Here is a 13,950-nt window from a genome sequence, read left to right on the forward strand (position 1 = left end):
AAAGGCGCACGGAATACTGTTACCTTCCCACCAAAGGCGGTCCCTATTTTTCTACTTGCATTTTTTATGTGCTTTTGGACTGCTAGGTTGGCAGAAGCTGGAACAAATAACAGGAGCTCACCCTGTTACACGGGACTACGGATTCGAACTGCTGAACTGCCGACTTTTTGCTTATAGTAAAATACTCACTTTGCCAGAAGTTATCAAACTCTGTACCAAACAGTCTCATCTGTCTCCTATGCTTAATGAGTTCAGTCACTTTTTGTTTCCTCTAAGTTTTAGAGTGAAGCATGCTTAACAAAGACAACTTGTTAAGTCTTGTATAAAAATGCTTGTAGAGTATTATACTTAGGTGACTGACAAGGGCCATTGCAAATCAGTATATGAAGAATGGATGCTGAGAGCAAAAAGGTTGATGAGAATCTTGGGGGGGGGGACACACAGATAAATTTAAAGAACACAAAAAAAAATGAAATGCCATATGAATGTGATGGGACCAGGGACAGGAATGAATAGAATTGGTGTAAAAAACTTAGCTGTGTTTCCCTGTAGGAAGTTTAGCACTCACCCCTCTCCTAGAAGAATGAAATATTTTAGGAAATATTAAAAAGGCAGAATATTATATTTCCCTGGATGAGAAATTGAGAAATATGTTTTAAAGACAAAACAGCTTCCTGCCTCCCCCCACCTTTGTCAAAGGGCCAGAGGCAGAAACTCATTCCCTCCACCTTTGTCAATGAACCATCATTGGTTCCTATTGAACCTTTGTCAATAGGACCCATCTAGCAACAGAAACTCACCACATGGCAAGGCTCAAGCAAGCTTGAGAGATAACCTACAAAGTTATGTAGGAAGTTAGCACCCACCCCTTTCCTAGAAGAATGAAATATTTTGGGAAATATTAAAAAGGCAGAATTTGTTTCCCTGGATGAGAAATGGAGAAATTGGACTCTGACTGGGTAGATTCCGGCGGGGTGGCTGAGGGGGGTCTTGAGAATGTTATCTGGGACGAGTTCGATCCTGTGACTCCTGAGGATGTGGACAGGATTCTGGGGAGGTTAAACGCAACGACATGTTTATTGGACCCGTGTCCCTCCTGGCTGGCACTGGCTACCCGGGAGGTTACGCGAAGCTGGCTCCAGAGTATTATAAATGCTTCTTTGGGGGAGGGTTTCCTGCTGCCTGCCTTGAAAGAGGCGGTGGTGAGGCTCCTCCTTAAGAAGCCTTCTCTGGACCCGGCTGTTATGGCTAACTACAGTCCTGTCTCCAACCTTCGCTTTATTGCGAAGGTTGTTGAGAGTGTGGTTGCGCAACAGCTCCCGCAGTACCTGGATGAAACAGTCTATCTAGACCCGTGCCAGTCCGGCTTCAGGCCTGGGTACAGCATGGAAACAGCATTGGTCACATTGGTTGATGATCTCTGGAGGGCTCGGGACAGGGGTTGCTCCTCTGTTCTGGTCCTATTAGATCTCTCAGCGGCTTTTGATACCATCGACCATGGTATCATGCTGCACCGGCTGGAGGGATTGGGGGTGGGAGGCACCGTGTTGTGGTGGTTCTTCTCCTATCTCTCCGACCGGTCGCAGTCTGTGTTGGCAGGGGGGCAGAGGTCGACCTCGAGGCGCCTTGTTTGTGGGGTGCCACAAGGGTCGGTCCTCTCGCCACTCCTGTTCAACATTTATGTGAAGCCGCTGGTGAGATCATCCGTGGATTTGGGGTGCGATGCCATCTGTACGCTGATGACACTCAGCTGTACATCTCCACCCCAAACCACCCCAACGATGCCCTTGAAGTGATGTCCCAGTGTCTGGAGGCCGTGCGGGTCTGGATGGGGAGGAACAGGCTTCGACTCAACCCTTCCAAGACCAAGTGGCTGTGGATACCGGCATCCCGATATAGCCAGCTGGTGCCATCACTGGCTATTGGGGGCGAGTCATTGACCCCCCCAGAGGGGGCTCGCAACTTGGGCGTCCTCCTGGACTCATGGCTGTCTTTAGAAGAGCACATGATGGCCGTGGCCAGGGGGGCTTTTTATCAGTTTTGCCTGATACGCCAGCTGCGCCCCTTTCTGTGTCAGGATTCCTTATGCACAGTCATTCATGCTCTCGTCACTTCTCGTCTGGACTACGCCAACGCTCTCTACATGGGGCTCCCCTTGAGGAGCACCCGGAGGCTCCAATTGGTCCAGAATGCGGCGCGTGGGTGATTACGGGAGCGACATGGCGCTCCCATATAACACCTCTCCTGCACGACCTGCACTGGCTCCCGGTGGTCTTCCGGGTGCGCTTCAAGCTGTTGGTTCTCACCTTTAAAGCGCTCCATGGCTTAGGGCCAGGGTATTTACGAGACCACCTTCTGCTACCGATAACCTCCCACCGGCCAATACGCTCTCACAGAGAGGGCCTCCTCAGGGTGCCGTCAGTCAAGCAATGTCGGCTGGCGGCCCCCAGGGGGAGGGCCTTCTCTGTGGGAGCACCCGCCCTCTGGAACGAGCTACCTCCTGGAATACGGCTGATTCCGGATCTCTGCACTTTCCGTAAGGCCCTGAAGACGTTTTTATTTCAGCAAGCCGGCCTGGCCTGAATAGGTTTTATGGGTTAGTTTTTTAATTGTATAGCTAGGGGTTTTAAATTGGGGCGGCCATTTTATTTAATTTATTTTTAATTATCTTAACTTATCTATGTTATTTTAATTCTCGGCTGTTCACCGCCCTGAGTCCCTTCGGGGAGAAGGGCGGGATATAAATTTAATAAATAAATAAGCATGTTTTAAAGACAAAACCTGTCAGAATCTGCTGGATTTCACCCCTGATCTCGCCCCTTTTTCTACTCAGGAACTCAAGCCATGTGATTCTGCTCAGGAACTCAAGCCATGTGATTCCTGTCCACCATTAAACCATCTTTCCAAGCAGTCTCCATGATTCCAGTGTCTTTCCCCACTTGGAACTGAACCCAGATGGACATTTCTTCCAACATCCCTTTCATATTTGTTTACAATTTCTTGGTCCTTTTCTGTGCAAACTACGAGAGTTGGAGTTCTAGTCCTGCTATAGACACAAAGCCAGCTGGCTAACTTTGGCCCACTCATGCCCTAAGAAGGAGGAGATGGCAAACCACTTCCAAAAAAATTTCCCAAAAAAACTGCAGGGATTTGTCCAGGCAGGCTCTGAAAACTGGACACAATTGAATGGAATAAAAAATGTGTCAAGTAATTAGAACTTAATGTTTCAAAAACAGTAATCTTCAAGACATACAAATCAGGAAAAGAAAATAAACATTATTTACAGAAATAAAGCCATTTATTTTTTATAACTTTTTTTATCTTTCAGATGAATACAGTACTTGTAGGTGTCATATTTTGAGAGCAGAACTGGCACTATATTGCTGAGGATTGCACATAAGGTCAGAAAAGTTAACACCTTTATAAATTTTGGACAGATAAAATTCAGTAATATTTTTCACACTAAAATATGGAAGCTATATTCAACATGTGCCATCTCTTTTAAGACATGTTCAAAATCTGTAAAAAATTATTTTCTATAAATTTTGGTCAACAACATGCTTCATTAAAACCTTTTCCAAGTTTTACAACAATGTGCAGATAATTATGCTCAACTGTCAAGCAGGTGTAATACATCAACAGCAGCAAAAGCAAGCTAACACTGCACAATCATGAGTGGGACTGATTTTTAAAATACATTTTTTTTCCACAAATATCACACAAAACCCTGTTCTTCATGTCTCTCTGAAGTCCCTCCCCCCCTTTTAAGGCTATATGAGAAGACATGTCATAACATGATTTCATGATTAAAACTATTTCTAAATTTCATCTTTGTTAGTACACACAGGGCACCATGCCACCAAGTCAAAAAGAGTGCAAAGAAGCAGAGTTGACTTTGCTTTCACAGACATCCAATCCCGATTCTACAGAATCTTGGAACAGCACCAGGACAGGAAGTACGTTCACAAGTGCCATACTGATTTTGGTTTCAGCCTAGGACTTAAACTGGAAAAATAAAGTCCTAAATGGTTGGTCATTAAAAGCAGTCACTCCAATTTCATTTCTGCATGAAAAGCACAAACATAAAAAAGGCAGGCTGCTTGAAAATGATCCATTCCAGCCCATGTAAAACTGTATGCTGTTATCCAGAGCCTATAATAATCTTTATGTCCACATCAGGGTCTGCTTCAGGTAGTTTGGTCTAGGAATTCCTCCAGAGTTCTTTTTATGTGTGGGGGCTGAGATGCAGCGTGGATCAACAGATTCTGACCCATTTGTGCAAAAAGTGCTTTTGACAGTTTAGCAGTGGCTGCCCGAATATTTCCACCAGCTCCAGGTAAGGAACCACTGTTTGTCATGTTGCCCAACAAATGCCATAAAACCACCAAGACTTTCTGCTCCACTGCATGAGGCTTCCGGGGATACAACTCAACAACAAGTTCTGAATGCAGGGAAAGAACCAAGGAAGAAAGAGTTATTTTTCATACAAAGATATGGTAAAATGCTGACTCCCCAGATTATTTCCTAAAACTGAAGAGAAATTCTATCTTAATATAGTCTTTTTAAGAAGGCTACTGTGCAAATTCAGAAGCAACTATTGTGAACTATGAACATATGTACTGCATACGAAAAAGTCAAAGGATCTTCTAGAAACATGGTAAATATTGAAAAATACGTTTCTGCCAAACAAATGTGTACCAATAGAAAACAAATCTCTATTCTGATTTCAAATACTTCAATGGAATAGAATATTAACAGGCCATATTACATTTGCTTTTCAATTTCCTGTATTGGCCATGAGCTTCAGACTAAAACTATCTACTGCCAACCCTGCAATACAGAAACACTTGAATAAAGACTCGTGAAAATGCACGATAGACTTATTCGGTATAGATCCGTCTTACCGAGAAAAAAAACATTGAAGAGAAAAAAAGACATGAAGCATAAAAAAACTGCTGAAAACCTTACCAGCTAGTTTTTCAGTTATATCTTGTTTGGCTTTTCCATTCAAAAACTGGGCCTTAGTGCAGAATGGCTGGAGAAGCAGGTAATTGTCTTGAAGCAAAGGAAACAAGGACATAAAACACAGGATTTGCTTCAGGAGATTTAGCTCTGAGCTCTAATAAGACGACTTTGGCACAAAAATGAAACAGAGTTTGGAAGATGGCAAGGGGATAGAAAATTTAATCTCAAGGCCCAGAAATCCCAGAATTTCAATGGATGAATTTAAATGCTGCATTAAATCACAGTATAGTTTATTTGGATTCACTTAGCATGGTGGTTAATGCAGCTGTTGTGTGTTTGTGAGCTACAATGTTTGGGGCTGGGTGGGGTGGAGAACACTCCTAATTTTTCATTTTTTTAAATTCAACATTCTGAGAAACATGGCATTTACAGTGATATTAGAGAATGGTTGAGAACTTTTTAAAAAGTATTTTTAAAATTGAGTTCTAATTGTGGCAGTAAGGTTATAGAAGGTAGGCAACACTTTACCACTTAAATTGAAGAGGGGAAGAGAGGAACAGAGAGGAAAAAAATAAAGGTATGGTATCAAAAACAGCCTAAAGCTCCCTAGGTGAGTGAGACAGCATACAAATAGATAAAAATAATTACTGGTCACCACATTTCAGTAGCACAATCTAGTGTAATTGGGAAGTACAAAAAATAGAAAAAGGTCTCCAACCAGTCCCACTTTGGACATGAAAGCCAGCTGGATGACCTTATGACAGTCATTCAGCCCAATCTACTTAGAATGGGAAGGATATTATGTACCGTATTTTCCGGCGTATAAGACGACTGGGCGTATAAGACGACCCCCAACTTTTCCTGTTAAAATATAGGGTTTGGGCTATACTCGCCATATAAGACTGCCCCTCTTCCAATGCACACCAAATAAAAATTAAAAAACATCAACTGGCTCACCTACAATGTAAAAGCAGCTGTGCTAGACCCAAAATGGCCCCTGTAACAAGCAGGAACCTCACACAGCCACAAAAAGCCCCCCCAAAAAACTTTCACACTCTAAACACACACAACACAACACAACTGGCTCACCCACAAAAGCAGCTGTGCTAGACCCAAAATGGCCCCTGCAACAAGCAGGAACCTCACACAGCCACAAAAAGCCCCCCCAAAAAACTTTCACACTCTAAACACACACAACACAACACAACTGGCTCACCCACAATGTAAAAGCAGCTGTGCTAGACCCAAAATGGCCCCTGCAACAAGCAGGAACCTCACACAGCCACAAAAAGTCCAAAAAACCAACTTTCATACTTTACACACACAAAATTCCACATACAGCTTTGTGAGATTTTGTGTGTTTGTGTAGTTGGAGTGAAACACTACAGAAACACACTAAATCTCAGAAAGCTGCACAAATATTGTTTTGTTTTATTTTATTTTTATTTTTATATGAAAGCTAAATTTAAAACTTCCTAAACTTTAAATGGCTAGGTCTAAAAAAGAACAACTAAAAAACCCTCAATTGACTATATTTTTTAAAGCTCCCAAAGGGGAAAAAAACTTACCCAATAGAACAGGGGTCTCCAACCTTGGCAACTTTAAGACTTGTAGACTTCAACTCCCAGAATTCCTCAGCCAGCTTTGCTTTGCTGGCTGAGGAATTCTGGGAGTTGAAGTCCACAACTAACTCCTTGCTTGATTGCAGGCAGGGAGTTGCTTGCTTGCCTGAATAGATTCAGGCAAGCAAAGCAAGGCAAGCGTTGGGACTAGCAGCTGAGGTAAGCAAGCTGGAGGGGGAAAACTTTTTCCCTTTTACATGGCTCTGGCCATCCCAGCTGAGTTGCAGGGAACTCAGCTGGGATCGTCAGAGCTGGGATCCTCAGAGTAAAAGGGAAAAAAACTTTTTTCCTTTTACGCGGTTTCTGGCGATCCCAGCTGAGTTGCAGGGAACTCAGCTGGGATTGTCAGAGCTGGGATCGTCAGAGCTGGGATCGCCAGAGCCACTTAAGGCTCGTCAGAGCCTTTCGGGCTGATCTGCCTGGTTACAGGAGAACGACACCCGGCGTATAAGACGACCCCCGACTTTTGAGAAGATTTTCATGTGTTAAAAAGTCGTCTTATACGCCGGAAAATACGGTATGTTTGCTGCCTTGAGTTGTTATTGAGTTATTATTAATAAAGGCTGGATTAATAAAATCTAAAAAAAAAAAAAGCAACACATGGGCCAATAGTTTAATTTGAGTTGACCTTTCTGACATGATAACCAACCAACTATGAGTAACCCAAACCATGGCTCAATATATGTGGAGCTTTTTCTACATCCTGCCAAACTTCTTAACTTGCTCTAAAGTATTGTTGAAATGAGACTGGTACATTACAGGAATGTTTACAAACTGAACAAAGCAAGCATTATTAAATCCACATTTGTATTATAAGCGGATAAATAAAAACCCATACATTCCAAATTGTTTAGTCCCCCTTTTTTTTTTTTTTTTGCAACACTACCCCTTAAAGCTCAATATAGCAGATGAAAGAAAAACAGTCAGTTTACCTAAGTGTTGACAAAGAGCCTGGATGACATTGGTGGCAGCAGCATAGATGCCTGGGTTCTTAGAATTCAGATTGTTGTCAACCAAGGCAGGAATTAACATGTTGATAACAGGAGATAGTCTCTCTTTTAACAGAGGAATCAACTGGTGCATGGTCTCTAGAGCAACCTGATTGACTTTGCTGTTTGAGTCATGTAAGCGAGACTTGAAGGCATCAAAGATCTAGACAGACACAATTACAATAGTTTGAATTATTTTATTTGACCAAATATATATTTAAACTTTCAGGTTTAAAATGTGGAATCCTATGAAAATGTGCTCAGGTCCCAACTTTTCTAATAATTTCAATGTAAACCCAAACAAGTTCTTTTTTTCTTTCATATATTGCTGCACTGGTGGAATATCCTGAAGAATTGTTGGTCAGCCAAAGGATAGCAAACCCCTTTGCAAATCAAGGACATACAACTCATGTAACCAGTTTTAAAGTTCTTTAACCAATATGCTTCTTTGCTCAAGAATACCTAAAAACCCCAACTATTAAAGGAGTTTGAACTCCAAGAGATATTCAATCGCTTAAAGAATATCTGATAAAGAAATGTCACACAAAAGAAATAGATAATAAACAATGATATTTAGGATGATTGATCTGCTCATTTAAGGCAATTCATTTTGCAATGTAATAGTATGGGTTTAACAAAATGCATTATATAAGGACAAAGTAGAAATAATTTGCATTAATAAAAATATATGGAGAAATACTATAACTGGTGCTGGTCTAAACTAGATTTAGCCGAATTTCTTTTTTATTTCTTGACTTTCCTTTCCCCCTTTTATTTCTCATTCATTTTCCATACTTTATATAATGTTGCTTACACAGCATAATGCAATGGGCATGCATTTATATTTATGTTCCACCTGATAGTTATTTTACTTCACTGCAATGCTGACAAGTAAATGACCTGATTCATGCAGCTATCATTTTCTGTATAAGCACTTAATACTGTAATATATACATGGAAAATATTGACATATTACTCATGAATATCTTATATTATGGTTTTACCAGAAGTTAAAAAATGTAGTTTAATGTGTTTTCTGACTAAATTGAGTATCGTATTATTTGAATCGAAACAATTCTGCCAAAGCTATGTTTAAAATGTTTGTAAAATTGAACTTTATCTCAGTATGTTTACAAAGAGACAACTGAAACATTTGTTATTCAGTATTTTAAGTTCCAACATGCCTGGAGCTTTTGAAGAAGTAAACTGTGGCTCATTTGTACAAGATGATGTAATCAAAGTTATTTATGTAGCCTCTGAAACAATGAGCTTGAACTGCCCTGTCCTGATAAACTATTGAAAGTTGTTTTGAGTAACATGAAACTATTTTTCTATAATCATAAATTAATCTAACAAAAAGGTTTACTGCGTACTGAACACTTCAGATAATGTTTGGGGAGTGGAATGGGTTGCAATGATTTTGCCATTGGAAGTAAAATTGATCCAAGGTGACAACAACAATCCTGATAAGTCCAAAATTTGGAAGTAACTTAACCATTGAGACCATATTACGGTATTCCAACTCCTGAAGCTATCTTTGTTTTTCTTGGCAATATTTCTAGTATCTGGAATCTATCAGGACACAAGAATCAAGAGTATACTTTTTGGAGATGTTGTGTTTATCATTTCCAGGCATCTCTTCCTTTATTTTGTATTCTCACCATTATTAAGTTTGAAGTTTCAATATATTAATATTGTTTTAAGTATTTACATTTTTTCTTGTTAACTATTTTGATATAGTAAAATAAAATACATTTTAAACATCTCAAGACTAAAATTAAATTCTAGAATAACAATGTGTTGTTTAATGTGGGTTCAGAAAAAAACCAAGGTACTGGCAAGTTTTATGTCTTAAGCTTAATTAAATATTTTATGACAGTCTTGCCTTGGTTATGTCAATAGTCTTTCTTATGTTGCACCTGCCATCTTACGGCTACCAAGAATACATCCTGCAGGAGGGTTCCGTGTACTGGCAAGATATATTCTGGACAGCTGCAGTATGACAGATGCAACACATAAAATATATTCTACATAATTCCACTTTCTTCATATTAGGGAAGCTCAGGAAATAGAACTCAAAATAACATTCTTGCCATGTCATGTTCTTGCTGCCGGAACAGACAATACTGGGCTACATGGACCAATGTTCTGACAACATATAAGGCTTCCTTCTTTATCTTTGCTCCGTCCCTCCAACTGTAACTATGATTCTATCTACTGGGTTAGTGATTTACTTATTTTTTCACTATAGTCATTTGTTTCTTGCATTTATATTACATTTTTTCAGGGTAAATAGCATAATATATCACCTATGTGATTTCCTGCCAATTCTAGAGAAAGCACTGAAGGTTCTGTTGTAACCTACTGTATATAATGTTACCTTCACAATGTTCGCAACAACAAGGTCTTGGTTGTTCTCTGTGTCTGCCAACAGTTGTTTAATTCCATTAATTCGATCACGGAAATCTTTTGCATTCAGTAAAGTTGTTATAAACTTTACATATTCAGCACTTTCCAAAGCATTGCGAGGAACCAATTTCCTGGATATGTCACGCATTTCTCTAATCTCTCTGTTGAGAAAATAATGAGAGCATTCTGTAATTGCATAGTCCAATCTCCTGTATAGTCCAGTACATGTACATAACCATAGTCCATGGATCTTTCTATATATGTACTGTATTACTTTAATAGATTTAAAGTTATTAAATATATTAGCTTCTAAAAGAAAAACAACAACTGAGTTTTCTTGGATCTCCTACAGAGATCAGGTCAATTATAACATCAGTTTCACGTGGGCTAGAAATCAAATCCTGAAAATGTCTATTTGTAACATGAATACAAAGAGGTGTATTTACTACTAAGAGTTTAATGCAACAATAATTCATATAAAAATGAAGTGAGAAAGAGGGACTCAGAAATTATCAATTGCAAATCCAGAAAGCTCAGTATTAGGTGTATATAGTCTCAACAGAAGAATTTTTCATTGATCTGGAAAATATTTCTATCCTTCAGATCAAGTAGTGATTATGGTGAAACCATAAGCAATTCCATTAAATGAAAAACCATCTACTGTAGAAAACTGCTATTTTGAAAATAATTATATTTCTTGGATTATTTTTTTTTTACTTAGGTACAAGCTTTGCTTTTATAGAGTGTCAACAGTGACAAACCAGTTTTTTAAAATTTTTCAGGTACTAACATAAGGAAAATGTTATTTAACTTTTTAACTTCTCACAAACAAAATGCACAAAACCTGACAAATTAGTTATTAAAAAAGAAGCAATCATATTAGAGTTAGATTAGATTAGATTAGAATTCTTTATTGGCCAAGTGTGATTGGACACACAAGGAATTTGTCGTTAGTGCATATGCTCTCAGTGTACATAAAAAGACAAGATACATTCATCAAAAATCATAAGGTACAGCACCTACATAGGGTACAAATAAGCATTCAAATCATACTAGGAAACAATATGAATCGTAAGGATACAAGCAACAAAGTTACAGTCATGCAGTTATAAGTGGAAGAAGATGGGTGATAGAAATGACGAAAAGATTAATAGTAATAGTAATGCAGACTTAGTGAATAGTTTGACAGTGTTGAGGGAATTATTTATTTAGCATTTGAGGAAAAAACTGTTCTTGTGTCTAGTTGTTCTGGTGTGCAGTGCTCTATAGTGTCATCTTGAGGGTAGGAGTTGAAGCAGTTTATGTCCAGGATGCGAGGGTTATCATGCACATAAGAAGGAAGTTCTGAAATGTTAATTTGGTATTTTCTTTTGTTCCAATTTTTCTATGCCTAGTTTACAAACACACTCCATGTTCAATTTTCTACTTATACTGAACAAGAGCAAGAAAAACTGACACACCTGTTTATACATAGCAGCTGTATAAAATTTTAAATAAACATTATTTTCTTTTAGATTTGCGACATCTGAAAGATACTATTTAGATGGAATCTTTGAAGTAAGAGGGCACAACCATACCTGTCACTAGCACTAAGTACTTCGCGTGACATGTTTGATCTTGAATTGTCTATGTTGCCAGTATGAGAACGCCTTCCTTTGGCTGAGGGTGTAACTATTGGCATCTCCCCAAGTCCCTGAAATTATGTAACAAGAATAAAAAAATGTTTATTTCAATTATCTTTATATTACCTCATATCTTCATTTATCTCTAATACAATATCATCAAGAAAGAAGGGCACGTTTATAAAATATGGGTTCTTGTCTCAAAAAAAAATCAAATGCTTGTAAATACGTAAACACAGGAGAAAGTAGAGGAAAAGAGAAAATGTAATATATAAACAATAAATGAAAGAAGTCCTCATAAAAACAGCTTACATGCTTCTGATAAAAACAGGCTTAATGAAATCATTTAATGTTTCCTCTGTGCTAAAGCAAAGGATTTAATGGAGTTCCAAGACTCAAAACTTATTTTCAAATTGAAATCCAAGCGCTACAAAATAGGTGTTCAGCCTTAATAGATCTCAAAGATTTAACATATTCTAATTAAGTAATAAAAGTATAACTAACTTTTAAAACAGGGAGTGCAAAAGACATTGAGAAAAGTTTCTCATAGAAACGCAATAGCATACGTCTGCTAAAGAGGAATTGGAAAAAGAACTTTAAATTAAATCAAAAGACAGACAGGTATAATGATACTTAAAATACTGCACTTTTAAAACATAAATGTTATTGTAAATTTATCCAGGCCCTATAGCAGCATGTTCAGTTTTTATCACTCCCTAGATTAATAGGAATTTATGGCTTATTTTAATTCAATCTTATTTTGGGGTGCTTTTTAACATACCTTCTGACGCAAATTGCTGACTGTCTCTTTAACATAAGGCAAGTCCTTAGGCAGCACATGCTTTTCAAGCATTTTATCGAAGTCTGTGTGTGTCATCAAAGTGAAAAGCATCTTTCGCCCATAGTATCTACAAACATTACAAAATCAGTTTTATTAATACATATACATTTATTACTAAATGTACTTGCTTTAGGATGCAGTCATACAAACCTTGGATAATTTGTTTTTTTTTCTAGATATTCCAGATTTCTGCTTTCTGGAGATGCCAGAAAGCAGAAATCTGGAATATCTAGGAAGCAACATACTAACCAAATGGGAGTGATATGTGATTCTCTTAGAGAATCTTATCTTCCTACCATTCTTGCATACTTGAAAATCAACAGACATATGTTACTATTTACTAGTTTGTGAAATGAGAATATTAGTCTCCAAACAAATCTGTGAATACACACAGTAGTATCAGATATAGAATTTATATTTTAGTTCCAAAAAAAAATATCTGCCAACATTATTATTTTCCATAAATATAACAACTTAAGCAGAAGGATTTGTCATGCCAGCTTGATATTTCTTCAAGAATTGAGATAGAAACTTAAGCTTTCATACAAAACAGAGTCTAAAACATGTTCATGTCCTTGCTTATTTTAAAAAATCATGCCATTCAGCATTTTCCTGCATCTGCTCACCTTGTTTCTTGTGAACCATCCTGGACAAATTTGGCCACAGCAGACAAAATCCTGTCAGTTATATCCTTAATTCCAGACAATATACGTCCTGGTCCCATGTGCTCTACAACATCTGACAAATGTTGGGCAGTGCATCTTCTTACTGCTGTATTTAAGTGACTGGTAAGAATAAAAAGCATATACAGTTTAGAAAAATACATGATTATTATTTATTGCAACAGTGATGTTGAAAGACCTTTTGAAAATTCTTACGCATTTTATAACTGAATCAAGATAACAAAGGCATAAAATCCCAGATATCTGAAGCTAAATTTAATGCATTTGGCTAGTAGCAATGCAAGGCCCTTTATGTAGTAGAACCACTCCAAACAACACAATTCCAGATTAAAATGCAGGTGTGTTGCAGCAAAAGGAAGCTCGACAAGGTCTTTTTTTGGTCATTAAAGCTAAAGAAATGTTTTAAATAAAAGAGAAGAAATAACAATAGAAGAACTTGAATATTTTCTTGGACAGCCATTGCTTCGTTATATCTTGCCTTTCCACTATGGCTTCCAAAATGGATTACAAAAATGCTTAAACGAGCTTATGTACAGTGCAAGAAGGGAGTAAAAATAGTTTATTAAAGACATAAGAAAAGGAAATTTAGGCAAATCTAGTTTACACCTGAACCATCCATTCTACCTTTCCGTCTTTGATTCTATCATGTATGTACACTGTTTCATACATTTTTCTCTCTTTTTCAAGAGATAATCAAATCAAGTATATGAAAAAAAAAACCACTTCACCATAACTTTTTAGGTATTGCTCAATCAATTTTACATTTATTCTCATTCATCCAGCACTTTTTCACTCTTGACCCTATTTCTTCTTGTTTTA

General features: G+C 38.0%; 1 protein-coding gene across 1 annotated transcript in view; it reads right to left on the reverse strand.

The window, feature by feature from the left end:
* Positions 1-3,276: 3,276 nt before the first annotated feature.
* The window catches only part of TOGARAM1 (TOG array regulator of axonemal microtubules 1), a 32,144-nt gene continuing 21,470 nt past the window's right edge, over positions 3,277-13,950 (reverse strand). The window contains exons 16-22 of the mRNA XM_070943173.1: positions 13,075-13,233; positions 12,389-12,515; positions 11,563-11,678; positions 9,957-10,146; positions 7,520-7,739; positions 4,969-5,055; positions 3,277-4,441 (exon numbers count right to left, since the gene is read on the reverse strand). Coding sequence (XP_070799274.1) covers positions 4,188-4,441; positions 4,969-5,055; positions 7,520-7,739; positions 9,957-10,146; positions 11,563-11,678; positions 12,389-12,515; positions 13,075-13,233 — 1,153 coding nt within the window. The 3' untranslated portion in view covers positions 3,277-4,187. The remainder of the gene's footprint in view (positions 4,442-4,968; positions 5,056-7,519; positions 7,740-9,956; positions 10,147-11,562; positions 11,679-12,388; positions 12,516-13,074; positions 13,234-13,950) is intronic.

The sequence above is a fragment of the Pituophis catenifer genome, unplaced genomic scaffold (assembly GCF_029215685.1).
Source record: "Pituophis catenifer annectens isolate HBS135680 unplaced genomic scaffold, rPitCat1.0.hap2 SCAF_1, whole genome shotgun sequence".
In the NCBI taxonomy this organism is placed as follows: Eukaryota; Metazoa; Chordata; class Lepidosauria; order Squamata; family Colubridae; genus Pituophis; species Pituophis catenifer.